Source organism: Ranitomeya variabilis, chromosome 2 (assembly GCF_051348905.1).
Source record: "Ranitomeya variabilis isolate aRanVar5 chromosome 2, aRanVar5.hap1, whole genome shotgun sequence".
Classification (NCBI taxonomy): Eukaryota; Metazoa; Chordata; class Amphibia; order Anura; family Dendrobatidae; genus Ranitomeya; species Ranitomeya variabilis.
Genome location: NC_135233.1, coordinates 207041100 through 207063474, shown reverse-complemented (window position 1 = coordinate 207063474; position 22375 = coordinate 207041100). Strand labels below are relative to the sequence as shown.

Below are 22375 nucleotides of genomic sequence, written 5' to 3'. Positions count from 1 at the left end.
ACCCTCCATATCTTTAGTTAGCTGTGGAGATTTTGTATTTTCTGTGGTGGATATTTTCTAGTGTTTTAATACTGACCGCATAATACTCTGTCCTATCCTTTCTATTTAGCTAGAAGTGGCCTCCTTGCTAGAATCTGATTTCAGCCTGCGTATGTTATTTCCCTCTCCTCTCACAGTCAATATTTGTGGGGGGCTGTCTATCCTTTGGGGATTTTCTCTGAGGCAAGATAGCTTTCCCTTTTCTATCTCTAGTGGTAATTAGTCCTCCGGCTGTGTCGAGATGTCTAGGGAGCGCTAGGTACATTCCACGGCTACTTCTAGTTGCGGTGTTAAGTTCAGGGTCTGCGGTCAGTACAGGTACCACCTTCTCCAGAGTACGTCTCATGCTGCTCTTAGGCCACCAGATCATAACAGTACAACTGGCCAACAATGAGTTAACCGCATCTCAGAAGAAGGGAAGGAAAGTGCTGAGCCATTTTTTTTTCTGTAGTCTGTTGTGTTTTTTTTTCCTTCCCTCTTTACCTCTGGGTGGTACAGGAGTTCGGCGCTGGTATGGATGTTCAGGGATTGGCTTCTCGTGTGGATCAACTTGCTGCTAGAGTACAGGGTGTTTCCGATTATATCGTTCAGACTCCGGTTTTAGAGCCTAGAATTCCAACTCCTGATTTGTTTTTTGGGGATAGGTCCAAATTTTTGAGCTTTAAAAATAACTGTAAACTGTTTTTTGCTCTGAAACCCCGTTCCTCTGGTGATCCCATCCAGCAGGTTAAAATTGTTATATCTCTGCTGCGTGGTGACCCCCAGGATTGGGCATTTGCCCTGGAACCTGGGAATCCGGCGTTGCTTAATGTTGACACCTTTTTTCAGGCGCTTGGGTTATTGTATGACGAACCTAATTCGGTGGATCATGCTGAGAAGACCTTGTTGGCCCTGTGTCAAGGTCAAGAAGCGGCAGAATCATATTGCCAGAAATTTAGAAAATGGTCTGTACTGACTCAATGGAATGAGGATGCCTTGGCTGCAATTTTCAGAAAGGGTCTTTCTGAATCCGTTAAAGATGTTATGGTGGGGTTCCCCACGCCTGCTGGTCTGAGTGATTCTATGTCTCTGGCCATTCAGATTGATCGACGCTTGTGGAGCGCAGAGTTGTGCACACTATGGCATTGTCTTCCGAGCGGAGTCCTGAGCCTATGCAGTGTGATAGGATTGTGTCTAGAGCTGAACGACAAGGATTCAGATGTCAGAATAGGTTGTGTTTTTACTGCGGCGATTCTGCTCATGTTATTTCTGATTGCCCTAAGCGTACCAAGAGAATCGCTAGTTCTGTTACTATCAGTACTGTACAACCTAAATTTCTGTTGTCTGTGACCCTGATCTGCTCATTATCGTCATTTTCTGTCATGGCATTTGTGGATTCAGGCGCCGCTCTAAACTTAATGGATTTAGAATTTGCCAGACGTTGTGGTTTCCCCTTGCAGCCTTTGCAGAGTCCTATTCCTTTGAGGGGCATTGATGCTACACCGTTGGCTAAAAATAAACCTCAGTTTTGGACACAGCTGACCATGTGCATGGCCCCAGCCCATCAGCAAGATTGTCGTTTTCTGGTGTTGCATAATTTGCATGATGCTATTGTGCTGGGTTTCCCATGGTTACAGGTGCATAATCCGGTATTAGATTGGAAATCTATGTCTGTGACTAGTTGGGGTTGTCAGGGGGTTCATGGTAACGTTCCTTTGATGTCAATTGCCTCCTCCCCCTCTTCTGAAATTCCTGAGTTTTTGTCAGATTTCCAGGATGTATTCAATGAGCCCAAGTCCAGTTCCCTTCCACCGCATAGGGACTGTGATTGTGCTATTGACTTGATTCCAGGCTGTAAGTTTCCTAAAGGCAGACTTTTCAACCTGTCTGTGCCAGAACATACCGCCATGCGGAGCTATGTTAAGGAGTCCTTGGAGAAGGGGCATATTCGGCCATCTTCTTCACCATTGGGAGCAGGTTTTTTCTTTGTTGCCAAAAAAGATGGCTCCTTGAGACCCTGTATTGATTATCGCCTCTTGAATAAGATCACGGTCAAATTCCAATACCCTTTGCCTTTGCTTTCTGATCTGTTTGCTAGGATTAAGGGGGCTAGTTGGTTTACTAAGATTGACCTTCGAGGGGCATATAATCTTGTTCGTATTAAGCAGGGTGACGAATGGAAAACTGCGTTTAATACGCCCGAAGGCCATTTTGAATACCTTGTGATGCCATTCGGACTCTCTAATGCTCCATCTGTGTTTCAGTCCTTCATGCATGATATTTTTCGGAATTACCTTGATAAATTCATAATTGTATATTTGGATGATATTTAGATTTTTTCAGATGATTGGGAGTCTCATGTGAAACAAGTCAGGATGGTATTTCAGATCCTTCGTGATAATGCCTTGTTTGTGAAGGGGTCTAAGTGCGTCTTTGGAGTACAGAAGATTTCTTTTTTGGGCTTCATTTTTTCTCCCTCATCTATAGAAATGGATCCGGTTAAGGTTCAGGCCATTCATGATTGGATCCAGCCCACATCCGTGAAGAGCCTTCAGAAATTATTGGGCTTTGCTAATTTTTATCGCCGTTTCATTGCCAACTTCTCCAGTGTGGTTAAACCCCTGACCGATTTGTCAAAGAAGGGCGCTGATGTGACGAATTGGTCCTCTGCGGCTGTTTCTGCCTTTCAGGAGCTTAAACGCCGATTTACTTCTGCCCCTGTGTTGCGTCAGCCGGATGTTTCTCTTCCTTTTCAGGTTGTTGACGCTTCTGAGATTGGGGCAGGGGCCATTTTGTCTCAGAGGAATTCTGATGGTTCCTTGATGAAACCGTGTGCCTTCTTTTCTCGAAAGTTTTCCCCTGCGGAACGCAATTATGATGTCGGCAATCGTGAGTTGTTGGCTATGAAGTGGGCATTTGAGGAGTGGCGACATTGGCTTGAGGGGGCCAAGCACCGTATTGTGGTCTTGACCGATCATAAGAATCTGATTTACCTCGAGTCTGCCAAACGGCTGAATCCTAGACAGGCCCGATGGTCCCTGTTTTTCTCCCGTTTTGATTTTGTGGTCTCGTATCTTCCGGGTTCTAAGAATGTTAAGGCTGATGCCCTCTCTAGGAGCTTTTTGCCGGATTCTCCTGGGGTCCTTGAGCCGGTCGGTATTCTGAAGGATGGGGTGATTCTTTCTGCCATCTCCCCTGATTTACGACGGGTTCTTCAGGAATTTCAGGCTGATAAACCTGACCGCTGTCCAGTGGGGAAACTGTTTGTTCCTGACAGATGGACTAGTAAAGTGATTTTGGAGGTTCATTGTTCTGTGTTGGCTGGTCATCCTGGGATTTTTGGTACCAGAGATTTGGTTGGTAGGTCCTTTTGGTGGCCTTCTTTGTCACGGGATGTGCGTTCTTTTGTGCAGTCCTGTGGGACTTGTGCGCGGGCCAAGCCTTGCTGTTCCCGCGCTAGTGGGTTGCTTTTGCCTTTGCCGGTCCCTGAGAGGCCTTGGACGCATATTTCTATGGATTTTATTTCGGATCTTCCAGTTTCCCAGAGGATGTCAGTTATCTGGGTGGTTTGTGACCGGTTTTCTAAGATGGTTCATTTGGTACCTTTGCCTAATTTGCCTTCCTCTTCCGATTTGGTTCCGTTGTTTTTTCAGCATGTGGTTCGTTTGCATGGCATTCCGGAGAATATTGTGTCCGATAGGGGTTCCCAGTTTGTTTCTAGGTTTTGGACGGCCTTTTGTGCTAGGCTGGGCATTGATTTGTCTTTTTCTTCTGCATTTCATCCTCAGACAAATGGCCAAACCGAGCGAACTAATCAGACTTTGGAAACTTATTTGAGATGCTTTGTGTCTGCTGATCAGGATGATTGGGTGGCTTTCTTGCCATTGGCCGAGTTTGCCCTTAATAATCACGCTAGTTCTGCTACCTTGGTTTTACCCTTCTTTTGTAACTCTGGTTTTCATCCTCGTTTTTCTTCGGGGCAGGTTGAGCCTTCTAATTGTCCTGGGGTGGACTCTGTGGTTGATAGGTTGCAGCAAATTTGGGCTCATGTTGTTGACAATTTGGTGTTGTCTCAGGAGGGGGCTCAGCGTTTTGCTAACCGTCGTCGGTGTGTTGGTTCCCGGCTTCGGGTTGGGGATTTGGTCTGGTTGTCTTCCCGTCATGTTCCTATGAAGGTTTCTTCCCAAGTTTAAGCCTCGGTTTATTGGCCCTTATAGGATTTCTGAGATTATCAATCCAGTGTCTTTTCGTTTGGCCCTTCCTGCCTCTTTTTCCATCCATAATGTTTTTCATAGATCTTTGTTGCGGAAATATGTGGTGCCCGTTGTTCCCTCTGTTGATCCTCCTGCCCCGGTGTTGATTGATGGGGAGTTGGAGTATGTGGTTGAGAAGATTTTGGATTCTCGTTTTTCGAGGCGGAAGCTTCAGTATCTTGTCAAATGGAAGGGTTATGGCCAGGAGGATAATTCTTTGGTTGTTGCCTCCGATGTTCATGCTGAGGATTTGGTTCGTGCCTTTCATTTGGCTCGTCCGGATCAGCCTGGGGGCTCTGGTGAGGGTTCGGTGACCCCTCTTCAAGCGGGGGGTTATGTTGTGAATTCTGCTCTTGGGCTCCCTCCGGTGGTTGTAAGTGGTAGAACTGCTGTCTCTGAATCACAGCAGTTATCAGGTGTGTTCACTTTTTGCCATTCTGACTGGGCCATTTAGTCTTGCTTGACCCTTTAGTCAGTGCCAGTTGTCCATTGTTCCTGGAGGATTCACATCTTTGCCTGGTCTCTCCTGCTTTGCTGTTCATTTCAACAAAGATAAGTTCTGGCCTTGATTTTTGCTGTCCACATGCTGTGGCCTTATTGTTCAGTTCTTTTCCATGTTTTTGTCTTGTCCAGCTTGGTCTGTATAAGAATTTGTTCAGCCAAGCTGGTATCTCTGGAGATGCAGATGTACCCTCCATATCTTTAGTTAGCTGTGGAGATTTTGTATTTTCTGTGGTGGATATTTTCTAGTGTTTTAATACTGACCGCATAGTACTCTGTCCTATCCTTTCTATTTAGCTAGAAGTGGCCTCCTTTGCTAAAATCTGATTTCAGCCTGCGTATGTTATTTCCCTCTCCTCTCACAGTCAATATTTGTGGGAGGCTGTCTATCATTTGGGGATTTTCTCTGAGGCAAGATAGTTTTCCCTTTTCTATCTCTAGGGGTAATTAGTCCTCCGGCTGTGTCGAGATGTCTAGGGAGCGCTAGGTACATTCCACGGCTACTTCTAGTTGCGGTGTTAAGTTTAGGGTCTGCGGTCAGTACAGGTACCACCTTCTCCAGAGTACGTCTCATGCTGCTCTTAGGCCACCAGATCATAACACCTAACCCTAACCACAAGCCTATTCTTAACCCTATTTCCAACCCTAGCCCTAATTCCAACCCTAAGGCTATGTGCCCACGTTCTGGATTCGTGTGAGATTTTTCCGCACCATTTTTGAAAAATCCGCAGGTAAAAGGCACTGCGTTTTACCTGCGGATTTACCGCGGATTTCCAGTGTTTTTTATGCGGATTTCACCTGCGGATTCCTATTGAGGAACAGGTGTAAAACGCTGCGAAATCCGCACAAAGAATTGACATGCTGCGGAAAATACAACGCAGCATTTCCGCGCAGTATTTTCCACACCATGGGCACAGCGGATTTGGTTTTCCATAGGTTTACATGGTACTGTAAACCTGATGGAACACTGCTACGAATCCGATGCGGATCCGCAGCCAAATCCGCACCGTGTGCACATAGCCTAATTCTAACGCTAACCCTAGTTCTAACCCTACCCCTAACACTACCCCAAACCCTAGTGGGAAAAAAAAATTATTTTATTATTGTCCCTACCTATGGGGGTGATAAAGGGGGGGGTTCATTTACTTTTTTTTTATTTTGATCACTGTGATAAAACCTATCACAGTGATCAAAATGTACATGGAAGGAATCTGCCGGCCAGCAGATTCGGCGGGCGCACAGCGCATGCGCCCGCCATTTTGGAAGATGGTGGCGCCCAGGGAGAAGACGGACGGACCCCGGGAGGATCGGTAAGTATGGGGTGGTGTGGGGGTATGGATCGGAGCACGGGGGGAACGGACAGGACGGGGGAGCGGACAGGCGGACGGAGGGGAGTACGGGACAGAACGGAGGACTGGGGAGATCGGTGGGCAGATCTGGATTTCCAGCCATGGCCGATGATATTGCAGCATCGGCCACGGCTGGATTGCAATATTTCACCATTTTCATAGGTGAAATATTGCAAATTGCTCTGATTGGCTGTTGCACTTTCAACAGCCAATCAGAGCGATCATAGCCACGAGGGGGTGAAGCCACCCCCCTGGGCTAAAGTACCACTCCCCCTGTCCCTGCAGATCGGGTGAAATTGGAGTTAACCCTTTCACCCGATCTGCAGGGACGCGATCATTCCATGACGCCACATAGGCGTCATGGGTCGGATTGGCACCGACTTTCATGACGCCTACGTGGCGTCATGGGTCGGGAAGGGGTTAATAAACGTGGATATGCCATCTACTTTGCTACTTGAAGTATTTGAGTTGATGGTTTGCAACCAGAGGTTTCTATACACTATAAAGTCACATCTGCAGGTTTTTCTCAATATCTGACATGACATCAGAATAAACCTTTCCCGTTTTAGGTCAGTTAGGATTACCATAATTATTAATATTTGCAAAATGCCAGAATAATGAGAGAGGGGATGTTTTATGGCATTTTTATTACTTACTGCAAACATACATTTCATTAGTATTTGGTGCCATTGCCCTTACACTGAATGACTTGGGTCACGTTTGGTTTCTCCTTCCACAAGCTTCTCACAATAGTTGGCCAGAATTTGGGCCCATTCCTCCTGACAAAACTGGTGTAGTGATCCAGGTTTGTAGGTTGCCTTTCTCACACCGGCCTTTTCAGCTTTGGCCATAAATTTTCAATTGGATTGAGATCAGGGCTTCGTAATGGTCGCTTCAAAACATTGACTTTGTAATCCTGAAGCCACTTTGTTACCATTTTGGCAGTGTGCTTGGGGCCATTGTCCATTTGGAAGACACATTTCCGCCCAAGCTTTAACTTCCTGGCTGATGTCTTGAGATGTTGCTTCAGTATTGCCATAATTTTCTTTTCTCACGATGCCATCTATTTTGTGAAGACCAAAAGTCCCTCCTGCAGCAAAACAACCCCACAATATGATGCTGCCGCCCCCATGTTTCACAGTTGGGATGGTGTTCTTAGGCTTCCAAGCTTCTCTCTTTTTCCTCCAAACATAACGATGGTCATTATGCCGAAAAAGTTCAATTTTAGTTTCATCAGACAACAGGACATGTCTCCAAAAATTTAAGTCTCTGTTCCTGTGTGCATTTGCAAACATTAATCTGGCTTTTTTATGTTTCTTATGGAGTAATGGCTTCTTCCTGGCAGAGTAGACTTACAGCCCATGTTGAGATGCAGTACTCATTTCCCTGTGGATATTGACACAATCTTTTTTTTTTTTTAATTCGTTTATTAACCAAAACAGTAACAAGATATACATATTTGTGCATCCAAGCCAGCATAAGTACACTTGTCAAGGTAATTACGAATGGACAACAAATTTGTGCATTAAATTATTCACACTATATTGACACAGCTTCTGCCATCATCTTCACAAGGTCTTTTGCTTTTGTCCTTGGGTTGACATGCACGCCGGACCAAAGCGCATTCATCTCTGGGACACAGAACCAGTCTCCTTCCTGAGCTGTATGATGGCTGGACATTCCCATCTTGTTTGTACTTGCGTATAATTGTTTGTACAGATGAACGAGGCACCTTCAGGTATCTTGAAATTGTACCCAAGGATGAGCCAGATTGTGCAAGTCCACAATCCAATTCCTGATATCTTGGCGGATTTCTTTAGACTTTACCATGATGTTTCAGGTGTGCATTAAAATACATTTCATGTCAGATATTGAGAAAAACATGCAGATGTGTCTTTTTATATAGTGTATGGAAATTTCTGGTTTCAACTGCATGTGTATATATCCATCTGCAACTATCTAGTATCCATATACAACTATGGTCATAAGGACTGCAGAAGTAGTAAGCACTTGCAGCTTTATTGTAATCTAATGAAAATGTTCAAGACTTCTTATTTATTCATGTGCAGAAACCCTGCAGTTACAGTCTGCCATCAACGAGGTTATGTTCTGCTACTCTGAATGCACTTGGGCAAATCATCTAGATCCGCTGCTGGCAACTCCTTTTGAAATTGCCGACCAATGACGTTCCAGAGCTTCTGCTGACTGGATACAGCATTGATATCACATAGAGAGCTGAGCTCATTTACTTTGCCGATGTACATGGCATAAGCTCAGTGATTGACTGCAGCGCTGTAGACAAGATCGCAAATGCTCAGCTCAATGACTGGCTGCAGCGCTGTCAAAGTGACATCAGCAATACAGACAAAATATTGATCGGGCCAGTGGCAGAGACACAGCGCTGGACCCGGGGAGGGCAAGTAATGTGCGGTTTGTGTTGTTTTACATTGAATTACACCTGAGGACAATAGTTTAAGCAAAACTACACTACAATATGTGCGATGCTTACAATAATCGGTGATGGCATTCATTTCTTGTTCTAAGCGGTGTCTACTGCTCTTCACCTGTGCCTAGATGAGCCGTTCCTTTGGACATCAGATGAGGGCGGATAATTTTATTTTTTTTTACCATGAAAAAGCTCCAGTACTCAAGAAAGTAACTTACCTCTTTGAGTTTCTTTTAAAGTCTCTTTTCTTTTTTGACTTTTCGCTGACTTTTTTTTTTGGCACCAAATTCATCAAAATGCCACCTGCGATCTAAGAATTTTGATCAAAGTTAAAAATGGTCTTTTTTTCTCTATTGAACATTTTTTTGCGACTTCTTAGAGGAAAGAGTCACATGTTTCGCAGAATATCACAAAAATTGTTCCAAAAAAACTGGCGTACTCAAAAAACACACAAGAATGGTGTAGGGGTGACTGGAGTGGAGATGGGCCAATGTTTGTGACCCTTTAAAAAGAAGAATCCGCAGAAAACATCTGGAATTGCAAAACTCTGCCGACAAAGAGGAAAACCAAACAACAGGTGAGCAGATATAAAAAAAGAAAAATAAAAAAAGTTAAAAACACACAAAATTAGATAGAAAACAGGCATTGAGCTGCCACCAGAGTGGAGTACTTGCTGCTTTTATTTAACTTTTTTCTTTATTGAGGGGGAATACAGTAATCTGTTGTCACATTTTCAATATATAATCTGACAGCAGCATGATGTAGGGACGGAGACCCCAATTTCAGCCATGAGTCAGTTTTACTGAGTGCAGCAGTTGTGATACAATCACAGTATTCTCTGCTGCAGATCTAGCAGAGCTCAAATGCTGAGCTGTATATAACCCCGCCCACACCACTGATTGGCAGCTTCTGTGTACACTGTATATTGACAGAAAGTTGCTAATCAGTGCTGGGGGTGTGGTTGGACCAGGAGGTACAGGATACCTAGTCCTGCAGTGATAATCTCCTGCTGGTAAAACACTGGATGTATGGGGAAAAAAAAACCTACACAGCCTAATAGGTGTTTTTGTTTCTCCCATATTCATCTTTCCATTTGTCCCCTTTTTAAGTCTATTTTATATGTCTTTATCTATTATTATTTTTAAGTTTATCACGGTTGGCGTTGTTTTGGGCTTCCAGCTGCTTTGTTATGACCCAAAACTGTACTTCCATCTTTCCCTGAAGTCATTTTATGAAAGCCAGAAAACTTTAGTGCAATTTTATTTTGTAACATTTTATGAAATGTGCTACTTTTTTTTAGCTAAAAATTGCGAAGAAAAGTCAAAGTGAAAAATACAAAGCATTTTTTGACTATGCAACGAAAAAAAAAAAATTTAATTAACCCATCTAAAAAAATTTGGTGTACAAAAAAAAAACAAAAGTAGCAAATCATGATTGGGACTAGAGTCATCATGGTCGGTCCCCTCTTCTAGTCATTTGTGTGTATGAATAAGCGTTTTCCATAGGATCACACAGGGAGGTTGTAGTCAGTACAATGAAATCGACTGCTCAGTGGTGAAATTTAATAGTACTTTATATTTGAGTTGATTGGGTTTACACACCGCACCTACACCAGCACTATTAGCACACGGTCAAAATAAGAACAGCAATCTTCTTATGTTTAAAACAATAAAGGACATTTGTAGCAGATATGGGAAAGAGAAATCTTTAGCAGATTGTGTTAGGATTCCGATATATAACTTTTACAGTAGCTAGCGTTAGTACGGGACCTAAGAAAACAAAAAAAGAGTAGATATACAAAATAAACCAAACTTTTTATATACTGTATATGTACACAAACCAGGGCCTCTTAGTGTAACCCGCTTACACGTAACAACTTTATCACTGATGCAACATTTGCAAGAAAAAAAACAAAACAAAAACAAGTATAAATTATAAAAAAAAGGTGCAAAACAGCCAGTCTACATCTGAATTCTACACGACACCAGGAACTCCAGAAAGGAATGACGCGTGCTTTGTGTTTAGCACCTAAAGTGCAGATCTCATACTGCCGTATACTAGCCCTAGTAGTGGAACAATTTCAGAAAACCCCTCTAAAGTTGGGTGGGAGAAAAAAAAGAAAAAAAAGGTAGATCAGTCTTCTGAAAAACTGCTGGAGATGGGATAGAAGTTTGGTGTCCATCAACGGATCTTGACGTTAGTCCTTTGCTCCTTTTAGATGAATTGTCGTGCGATGGATGAACCGTCAGCCCCGGACAAGACAAGGGTCAACGGAGAGTTAACGGGTTAGATTCAAATTCTAGAACAGAAGCAGTGAGATCCGAAATGAAGGAACATCGCCAAGACGAGGACACGTGCTTTAATCCCGGGGTTAGTCAATGAAAGCGAAGGTCCCATTCAGTGCTGTAACGTGCCCGGAGAATAGGCTCTCTCAGGACACTTGACTGCTTCTCGTTGATCGTGATTCCACATTGGTGGATCTTCTCCAAGACTTGGGTGCTTAACACATAAAAACGCTGTGCAGTACTGACTGACAGTGCTTAGCGGCCGCAGACTGGCATTGGCCACTACCAAAAAAAAAAAAAAAAAAAGGACAACATACCAACCAACATGGTCTTAAGTTCTTAACGTCTCAGCATGATGGAGGGCACAGAGATAACAGTCAACGGCTCTAGATGCCAGGTTGGCAGCATGAGAGGCCCCATTTTTGTCTCCTTATCGCATATTTCGGTCTCACCTAGCAATCTCTACTGTTTCAGTAAGCGACTTGCCATTGTTCCATGGCCATATTATTTAATATCAAGGGCCGGGAAAAAAAAAATTGGCTGTGCATTTCTTGTTGAAGGCATGTTCACCTCCCGCCTTGTGTTTGACCTACAGCAGCTCAAAATACAGTATTTCTCAATGCAGTTTAGGCTATAAGTAATAACACACCATCTTAGGATGTAAGAAAAAGAAAAAAAAAACCTGTGTTGCAGTAGTGTGAAGCCTAAGATTTTGGTAACTCTATTACGTTGGGTGATGAGGGACCACCGCTGTTCATGGCCAGGGCACTGACCCACCAGCTCATGATCAGACAATAGGAAGGTGCGTCGGAGTGCCCAGCGGCTTCATTGTAAGCATCGTTATCGTACGTCTTCACGTAAGGCCCTAATGATTACTTGTTACCTTAAAAAACAATTCCCCGTCATCAAAGAGTTAAAAAGGGCAAAACTGAACCCATGGTGCGTCGTAGGAATTATGGAAAGCTAGGTGCTATTTTTTTGTTTTCTTCGCTCTCCTCTTTTTCCGGCTAGTTTCATGATTTTTAATACGTGATCTCTGTAGGTGTTAATAGGGGGCCAGAGATGCCTAATCGTACATTAATCTGACAAGCACCGACTTACTACCGTCCTGCCATGCTGCACTCCTGGTCCTCTTACATACAGGCAAACCAAAATATCTGGCCAAGGAAGGCAACAGAAGGTATCATGTTTTCATATAGACTTGATTATTTGTACAAGAGTTGGGGTGTTAAGAGGTCTCTTTTCCTTGCACGCCGGTGGCGGTTTTTATGGAGCTGATGGTCCTGTTGAACCAGGTCTTTTTTGCCGCTTGCACTTCATTTAGGGCAAGACCGAGATGATGCTCCAGATCCTGAAAGAGAACCATGTAAAGCCCATTAAGAAAGTGTAAAGGTGGCAGATATCCATAAAATAGCTACTGACCCAAGGGGAGGCATTTGTCTGACAGATTATATAGCAAAAACCTGCTGACAGATTCTCTTTAAATGCAGACAGCAGCATAATGTAGGGACAGCTACCCCGATTCCGGCGATGTGTCACTTAGTTTACCTGATGCAGCAGGTGTGATACAATCACAGTTTTCTCTGCTGCAGATCTAGCAGACCTCAGAATGCTGAGCTGTGTATAACCCCGCCCACACCACTGATTGGTTGCTTTGTGTCAATATAGAATGTACCTGGAAAGCTACCAATCCGTGCTGGGGGCGTTGGTTGGACCAGGTGGCATGAGACACCTAGTCCTGCAGTGATAATCTCCTGCTGGTAAAACACTGATTTTATTGAAACGGCAAAACACAGACCAGTTAGTAACACTTCACTGGAATCAGGGTCCCTGTGTCTATGTAATGTGGCTATCATATTACACAGCAAAAAGCTGCGGATAGATTCCCTTTAACACTTGGCTGAGCAAAGGATAAATCAATATGAAATATAACAAATCTATGGTGTATGGTGGTCTCCAGAATGTGACTTTATAGCAGATGTTGGGGCAAAACTTGGAGTCCCTCTCTACTGTACCTGCTGCATGATCCGGCCAAAATCAGCCAACTTTTAGCACATATGTATAGTGATCAAAAGAAAAACAGATCCATATGCAAAGCAGAAGTTGAGCTCTTACGAGTAACCCTTATTTTAATTTTTATTTAGGAAATCTGATTCTCTTTCCTCCTGAACTGATATTTCACTCTGGCTAAAATCTGTATTTAGTAAAAAAAAAAAAAAAAGTTCCCATTTCTGAAATAAGAGATGACAATTGGTGCTTAGAAGAGTCTATGGGAAGGAGGGGGGAGGAGTTACAGTTTTCCATAGAACTTTATGAGCACCAACTGTCTTCTCCCATGTCAATAAGGGGAAAGGCTGTATTCACTGTAGATCGTTTTTACCCATGAATTGAGAATGAAAGATCAGTCGAGAAGGAGAAAGAAGCAGATTTCTCGCATAGAATATCTAACAAAGTTCCATATATTCACCATATTTGCTATTGATTTATGGAGAAACAAAACGAGAAAAGGAGATTTTTGTGTACTCACCGTAAAATCTTTTTCTCCGAGCCAATCATTGGGGGACACAGGACCATGGGTGTTATGCTGCTGCCACTAGGAGGACACTAAGTAAACAGAAAGATTAACTCCTCCTCTGCAGTATACACCCCTTCACTGGCTACAATTCAACCAGTTCGGTAGTAAAGCAGTAGGAGCATGAACAAATGACAAACTATGTCAAAACCAAGGAAGTAACAACAAGCCAAACAAGGCTAACAGGGTGGGTGCTGTGTCCCCCAATGATTGGCTCGGAGAAAAAGATTTTACGGTGAGTACACAAAAATCTCCTTTTCTCCTACGCCTCATTGGGGGACACAGGACCATGGGACATACAAAAGCAGTCCCTGGGTGGGGAGCAATATGCTAATACCCCATGTACCACTGGCTTGCGGCTAAGGAACTGCCGCTTGCAGAATGCACCAGCCAAGGGCGGCATCTGCAGAAGAGAGAGAATGGATGTGGTAATGCTTGATAAAAGTGTGCAAACTGGACCATGTCGCAGCCTTGCAGACCTGCAGTGCTGACGCCTGGTGCCGAACGGCCCACGAGGCGCCCACCGACCGGGTAGAATGGGCCTTGATCCCAGCTGGGATAGGAACGCCTTTGGCACGATAGGATTCTTCAATGGCCGAACGAATCCATTTAGCTAGAGTAGCATTGGAAGCGGGAGAACCCTTCCTTGGCCCCTCTGGAAGTACAAACAGGACATCCGACGTTCGGAAGGGAGCCGTCCGCGAGACGTACCGACGAAGAGCCCTTACCACATCAAGAGTATGCAGAGCCTTTTCAATGCGATGGACTGGTGCCAGACAGAACGAAGGCAGAACAATCTCCTCATTGAGGTGGAAAGAAGATACGACCTTGGACAGTAAAGCGGGAGAGGTCCTCAATACTGCCTTGTCCGGATGAAAATTTAGAAACGGAGGGCGGCAGGAGAGTGCAGCCAACTCCGAAACCCATCTGATGGACGTAATGGCCACTAGGAAAACTACCTTCCAGGAGAGGAAGGTCAGGGAAATGTCCTGTAGCGGTTCGAAGGGAGTCTCCTGGAGAGCTCTGAGAACTAAATTAAGATCCCACGGATCCAAGGGCATTTTGTAGGGAGGCGCCACATGGGAGACTCCCTGGAAAAAAGTCTTCACCGGCAACCTATTGGCAATCTTACGCTGGAAAAGGACTGACAATGCCGAAACCTGACCCTTTAGAGAGCTAAGGGCAAGTCCCGACTCTAGGCCAGACTGAAGAAACTCCAGTATGGTAGGGATAGAAAATACCAGAGGAGATCGCCTCAGTGTGTCGCACCATGAGAAAAATATTCGCCAGGTACGGTGGTAACTGCGCATGGAAACAGGTTTCCTAGCCCTGATCATGGTGGAAGACACCTTGGGAGTGAAACCCGCTTGGCCTAGAATCCAGGATTCAACAGCCAGGCCATCAAAGACAGGGCCCCTGAGTTCTGGTGGTAATTCGGGCCCTGTGAGAGAAGATCCACGCGATCTGGAAGACGCCAGGGGACGTCGGCGACCAGCTGAACCAGTTCCGCGTACCATGCCCGGCGCGGCCAGTCCGGTGCGAGGAGAATCACTGGTACCCCCTCTGCCCTGATAATCTTGATGACCCTCGGTAGCAGGGGAAGAGGGGGGAAAATGTACGGGAGGCGGAACTGGTGCCAAGGCAAGACCAGGGCGTCTGCTCCGATGGCCCGTGGGTCGAGTGACCGAGCAAAGAACTGTGGGACCTTGTTGTTCAACCTGGATGCCATGAGATCCACATCCGGGGTCCCACAGCGAAGACAAATCTGCTGGAAGACCTCCGGGTGAAGGGACCACTCGCCCGAGGCAAGGCCCTGGCGGCTGAGGAAGTCCGCCGCCCAATTCTCCACCCCTGGAATGTGGATCGCCGAGATGGGCGAATGATTGGATTCCGCCCAGTGCAGGATGTGTCACACCTCGAGCATAGCCGTCTTGCTGCGGGTTCCCCCTTGACGGTTGATGTACGCCACGGCCGTGGCGTTGTCGGATTGAATTCTGACTGGGTGACTCGCCAGAAGGTGGTGAAACTGGAACAATGCTAGTCTGATAGCTCGTATCTCCAGGAGATTGATGGGAAGGCGAGACTCTCGAGCGGACCACCGCCCCTGAGCTGTGTGGTGGTTGAAAACCGCCCCCCAGCCTATGAGGCTGGCATCGGTGGTCACCACCAGCCACTGCACAGGGAGAAAAGATCTTCCCTGGGTTAGGGAGGACTTCAACGTCCACCACCTGAGGGTCTTTCTGACCCGTGGGGGCAGGAAGGAGCGGCGGTCGAGGGAGGACGGATTGCCGTCCCACGCAGACAGTAGCGCATGCTGGAGAGGACGGAGGTAAAATTGCGCAAATGGAACCGCTTCCATGGCAGCTACCATCTGCCCGAGAACGCGCATGCTGAATCGGATGGAGTGGGAGACTGGACGGGAAAGACTCTGAGCTCCCTGCTGCAAGGCCAAGGCCTTGTCTTGAGGAAGGATGACCAGACCGCGGGAAGTATCCAGAGTCATCCCCAGAAAAGAGATCCGCTGAGCCGGAATCGGAGAGGATTTCTCGAAGTTTTTCTTCCAACCCAGGCGAGAAAGAGTATCCACCATGAGAGTGACGGACTCTACGCAGGCTGGGTAAGAAGAACCTTTTATCAGTAGGTCGTCCAGGTACGGAAGTACCACCACTCCCCTGGAATGAAGAATGGCCATGGCAGCCGCCATGAACTTTGTGAAGATCCTGGGAGCGGTGGCGAGACCGAAAGGCAAGGCCACAAATTGGAAGTGCTCTCCGCGACATGCGAAGTGGAGGAACTGTTGATGCGGAGGAAAAATTGGGATGTGGAGGTAAGCATCATTGATGTCTATGGACGCCAGGAATTCTCCTTTTTCCATGGACGCGACCACAGATCGGAGGGATTCCATCCTGAAGTGACGGATTTTTACAAATTTGTTTAGTAGTTTTAGGTCCAGGATCGGACGGAGCGATCCGTCCTTCTTTGGGACCACGAATAGGTTCGAGTAGAACCCTTTGAACCTTTGGTCTAGGGGAACCGGAATGATGACTCCGTCCCCTTGAAGTGCCCGTATGGCCTGAAGAAGAGCTGTTGACTTTGATTTTGGAGGGCAAGACTGGAAGAAGCGCGTCGGGAAGGGGGGAAGGAAGAAAATTCTATTTTGTATCCGGTGGATACCAGTTCCCTGACCCATTCATCGGTAACGACTGAGAGCCAGGCCTGGCAGAACAAAAGTAAACGCCCTCCTACCCTGTTGGTGCCCCCCGGAAGCCGCAAGGAGTCATTGCGTAGAGGATCTATGGGATGTGGATCCCTTAGACCCGGGTGGTCTCGGTCTGGGTTTCCAATTACGGTTAGGTCTGTAAGAGACCTGGGAGCCTCGGCCACTGCGCGGGCCTTGCGCTGATGCGGAGGTAGAGGGAGTGGAAGACCAGTTGGTATTGTTACGAAAAGGCCGAAATCTGAATTTGTTGGGGAAGAAATTTACTTTTCCCCCCGGTGGCATCCGAGATCATTTGGTCTAGCTTTTCTCCAAACAAACGACCAGACTGGTAGGGCAGAGATGTCAAAGAGCGCTTGGAGGCCGAATCTGCTCGCCAATCCCTGAGCCACAGGGCTCTTCTAATGGAGATTGCATTTGCGGATGCCTGTGCCGCGCAATTGGCTGCGTCTATTGAGGCATTGACTACGAAGTCCCCAGCCTGGGCTATCTGGTTAGCCAGGTTGACCGCTTCTGGAGGCAAGTCTCTAACTTGCATGGTCGTGGAAAGCGACTCGGCCCAAGCGACCATAGCCTTAGCCACCCAGGAGGCAGCGAAGGATGGGAAGAGGGAGGCTCCTGTGACCTCGAAGACAGAGTGAGCCAGATAATCAATCTGGCAGTCAGAGGGGTTCTTAACAGAGGAGCCGTCTGACAGAGATAGGATGGTTTTGGAAGCGAGGTGTGACACAGCAGGGTCGGCTGAGGGGGACTGCAGCCAGTCCTTGATTAGGTCCTGAGAAAAAGGATATTTGGCCTCTATGGCCTTTTGACCCATGAAGCGTTTATCGGGACGATCCCTATGTTTTTGTACAATTTCCTTGAACTCAGGATGAGTGACAAAAAGCTTTTGGACACGTTTAGTCTTTTTGAACGACACCATGTGTTCGGGGGTAGGTACGGATTCCTCGTTCACCTTCAGGGTCTGGTTAACCGCCTCTTTGAGAGAGTCGAGTGTCTCTTGAGAGGGGGAGAAATCCTGAACGTAGGAATCGTCGGACTCATTCAGAATCGTTCGGGTTGTCTGGAGAAGGGGACCGGGAAGCGGCGGTCGCAGACGCTGAAAAACCAACTGGCCCGTGGTCAGGGGATGGAACATGGACCCGTTTTCTGGAACCCCGAGAAGGAAGAGATAGAGTACGCCCCCTGCTGGTGGACGGATCCGTACCGTCGCCCGAATCCACCGCGGGCTGACCTGAAGGGGGGCCCTGGAGGGAATCAACCGCCCTAACTAGTAAATCCATAGAACGTGTCAGAGAAGCTGCCCACTCAGGCAAACTAGGCTCCACAGGGTCGTCGGCGGCGGCAACGGCGGCGGTATCGGCTGCACAGAGGCCGGGACACAATCCGCACACAAAGGACTAGTGTGAGTTCGGGGCAGGGCCGCATTGCAAGTGGCACATACAGTGAAAAATACTGTGTGCTTCTTGTTACCCCTTTTAGTCTCCTTGGATTGAGACATAGTGTCTTTAGAGACAGAGCGGGGCAGTATACGCAGGGAAGGGGTTAAGCTTTCTTGAAGCAGCTTACCCATGCCTGTGTCCCCGGGGAGGAATTAGCCGTGGCGGTTCTCTGGAGTGCTGTGGACACGTGGGCTCCTTGCAGGGAGAGGGAACAATATGGCCCCCGAGATCTGCAGGGCGCTTCTCATCCCAGACGAGAAGCGCCGATATATGGGGCGGGGTTACGGCCGTGGGAGGGATCTGCCCACTGCGGCCTACTCCGGCTGAAAAGCCGGGGGCTAAATTTTCAGCCTGACCTGCGATGCGCGGCGGCCGCAACAGAGCGACGCTAACCGCCGCAGTCTCTCCCCGGGGACTCTGCCGCAAGATAGGGACCACTGCGGCCTACTCCGGCTGAAAAGCCAGGGGCTAAATTTCCGGCCTGCCAGACGATGCGCGGCGGCGGCCGCAAGAGATCCGGAGCGCAGGAGGAACTCCTGTGTACTCACAGTGCGGCCTCCATGGCTGCCGATGCAGGTCCCCCTGTCCCTGCGCGCTCCATCCATCCTCGGATCCTCTTCTGGAACTGGTACGTTCCCCTTTGTGCAACGCCGTGTAAAGTGGGCCTTGTATGTCAGGCCCCCGGAGATGTACAGTAAAGCAGGCTCTATGTACTCGCCGTCTTGTAGGGGGAAGGGAGATCGGGACCAAAGATGGCAGACTGTCGCCCTAGAAAAGAATTGGCGTGCTCCAGCGTCGCAGGAGAGGGACGGGGAGGTATACTCGCCGTGCTCGCCTGTTGCTGGTTCGGGGGAGAGCGGGCCCTATAAAAGGGATCCGTCACCCCCTTCAATCCGTTGAATAAAAAACAAAAATTTACGGAAAAATAAAAATTATAGTAAGAAAATTGGGGTCTGAAAAAAAGACCCAAGTGCCTCCTACAGACACTAAGCAAGAACTGGTCGAATTGTAGCCAGTGAAGGGGTGTACTGAATACTGCAGAGGAGGAGTTAATCTTTCTGTTTACTTAGTGTCCTCCTAGTGGCAGCAGCATAACACCCACGGTCCTGTGTCCCCCAATGAGGCGTTGGAGAAAAAATAAAATACGAGTACACTTTCGGATTTAGTAGAATTCAATCTTCCGACAGTGCTCTAAGATTGTCAGACTGGTGTCCACTATTAATAGTTGTCAATGCTTTCTTTTTTTTTACCTGTACAGATAAGATTTGTGACTGATGGTTTACCTGTATCTTACACTCGGCTTCTACCAGCTGAAGTTTAGTCTGAGCCAATTCTAGCTCCATTTCCCGTAACTGGTTTTTAAGAGTCTCCTTCTCTTCATCAGTGTCCTCCTCTGCGGAGTTCTCCTTCTTGGTGCTGACCAACTTCACTCTTCCTTCTGTGTTGAAGAACTCTCGGCAGCGTTCACAACCGTCAGCCTTTTGCTAAGTGGTCAAAAGCAGAAAATGATTATGGGAATCTGATAAATAAATGTTGCTTCTCAAAACCAATACATCTAACCCATTATATGAGGAAAGAACAACACCTGAAAAGATGCCGAACAAACGGCTGTTTCCATAACTGTCTATAGACGTTACTGTAGAGCGCCATACTTCCCCAACCTTTCCTATCCACCGCCGAACTGAAAGGGACAACACTGGACACTTCCATCATTCTCTCGACGTGAGGTTTTCCGCTATCCATATTTTACAAATATACTGTAAAACGCTATGGTTTTAATAGCATTGAAGTCAATATTTGTTTCACACCGCTGGAGCTTTTATATATTTTTTGCTTTGCAAAAGTAAACATTTCTAAATATTCCAATATTAAATAAATATTAGTCATTTTAAAGGTCAAATAACGCTATTAACCTGCAGACACAAGGTTAAACTGCAGGTGGTTAATAGCATTATGAAGGTGCCTGAACACCGAACTGAAAGTGCGGCACCCAGGAGAAAGTTATTTTTATTCTTCCCAGGAGCCGCCGGCTTTCAGTCATAGTATGATGCTCTGGGCACTCCTCTATGACTGAAAGCCGGCGGCTGTAAGCACACTCCGGCACTTTTGACTGACAGCTCAGGATGCAGTGTATCAGTGCTGAGCCGGCTGTCAGTCAAAATGTCAAGGCTTGCAGGATTGGTGCTTGATCGCCAGGGGATTAAACAGATGAGTGTTGCCTATTTTAATTTTTCCTGTTTTTGAAACAGCCAGGCAACCCAGTTTGGTTAAAATAAAAAAAAATGCTAGAAGGCTAGAAAATAACAACTTGCTGACTGTGGGAATTACTGACTCTCAAAACAGGGCTCTAAAATGCCCCCATTAGTTGATGAATCGAGCAATGGAGGCTAATGCACGGCCACCGCTCTATTCCGTTGGGTTATTTTAAAGCCCCGGTTTTGAGTTGGGACAACTGATTTCACCGCCAACTAGAAAGGTATTAAAAAGTGTTCTCCAAACACAAGGTTGATGACCAAGAATGGTGACTCTAGACAACTGCCCATACAGCCCACCTAGAGACTATTGAAGGCTTTTTATTGAGGTCTCAAGTTCAAGTGGCATAGGTAGAGAGTTCTATAAAAAAAAAAAAAAAAGAAGCTCTGTAACATGCGGCAGTATGTTTTATTACAGGCAAAACAATTATACTAATGAAAATATATTAGAGAAATGCACACAATGAAATGCTCCAATATCTGACAGCCATTACCCAAGCTTCAGTCAGTCTGAACGTACCCGGATTTTCTCAATTTCGGCTTTGTTTGCCGACTGCTGCTTCTCTAGTCGATCACTCAGCTGGGAACATATCTGCAAATGAACAAGAGAGTGGAATTACTTAAACGACAGGGATTTTCACTTATTATCCATAGTACCAACCAGCTAAAACTATTGTTCAGGATTATGATAACGATGACTGATATCTACAATCAATGATGAATATCCGATCATTGCTGGGGGTCCGACACCCAACCAGACAGCAGTTTTCATCTCCGAATGTAAGAAGTGGACACAGCCGAGACAGCACAGCGTTACTTACAAGAACTGATGCTCAAATAAATATAAAATACACAAACAATAACAATCTGATCCCCTCCTGTCTTTCAATCTTACTATGCCTAAATGCAAAAATTGCAATCAAAAGGTTGAAATATTTATGGCAATTTTCTAGATGTCTCGAGCTCAATCTTTCCCTCTCGCAAACCTATGACTGTATAAAAAAAAAAAGAAGTTATCTGCAGAAGGAGCCTCTCCCCACTGCGCTGTCTGCGATCGGTCACATATAGTTAAACTTCCACCCTCCGAACATTTAAGGCCGTGTTCCCACGATGAGTATTTGGTGCAGAAAATATGCAACATCAAAAGCTTACCAATTAAGTAAGAAAATACAGAGTCAAAAACTCATCTGCTTAGATCTCACAGAGCTCAGTTTCTTCATCTTCCTCTCACCCTGTACTCCTGATGGGCACCATAAATTGTCTGACAAGTTCCCTTTAACTTTCCGAACCATGTACATTACACTTGTGCCATAAATGAATGAGCACAGATGTGGACCTGTCAACGGCATAAAGGACCGAGAGCGGAACGATCCAGCAGGTAATCTATTCACCAGGAATCGGCGACGGCAGTGTGAGCACTGACTTATTCATTGTCTACCCCGACCACATGGTTTATTTCTGTACTTTCCACGACTCTTCCTCTATGCATTGTTTAAGCGATGCACCGCTACAGCTTTCTTATGAATCACAGGTCTACAAAAAATTTTTTCTCAAGAGCGGTTTTGGTTATTCCACGTAATCTTAGTTTTTAAGTGCGCTGAATCCGAAAATGACCTCAGTTTTGTCATAGGACATCACCTTTTCTGACAATTTAAGTAACTATGTTAAATAAGACAATACCTCAAAATAAATGAAAATAGACTCATAAAATTAATGTTTTATTACAAATGTTTCATGAAAATCATTTTTTAACTGCAATGAGCTCACAAACACACTAAAATCAATTCTTCTTCCCTGTGAGGCTTCTCCTGGTCCATTTACGCTTGTGAGTAGCATCTGGAATGTCTCTCTGAGGCCTCCAACAGTAGTCTGCCATCATTGTAATGCTCGGTCTTCCCTGGTATCTTCTTTCCATCTCTTTAATGTCCTGGTGGAATCGTTCACCTTGCTCTTCACTCACAGCTCCCAAATTTTCAGGAAAGTTGATAAGGTGGGAATGGAGGAAATGCCCTTTCAAACTCATCAGGCAACCTAAAGCTG

The 22375-nt window shown here is 46.0% G+C and overlaps 1 protein-coding gene across 6 annotated transcripts in view; it reads right to left on the bottom strand.

Moving 5' to 3' along the window:
* Positions 1–22375, bottom strand: part of LOC143804921 (rab GTPase-activating protein 1-like) — a 137729-nt gene that overhangs the window by 69100 nt on the left and 46254 nt on the right. For 4 of the 6 annotated variants that reach the window (XM_077283524.1, XM_077283523.1, XM_077283522.1 and 1 more), the window contains exons 4-5: positions 20856–20927; positions 19367–19567 (exon numbers count right to left, since the gene is read on the bottom strand). In XM_077283524.1, the coding sequence (XP_077139639.1) occupies positions 19367–19567; positions 20856–20927 (273 nt within the window). Of the gene's footprint in view, positions 1–8785; positions 8878–19366; positions 19568–20855; positions 20928–22375 lie in introns of those variants that run through there. The other 2 variants (XM_077283526.1, XM_077283528.1) reach the window with 2 other exon arrangements.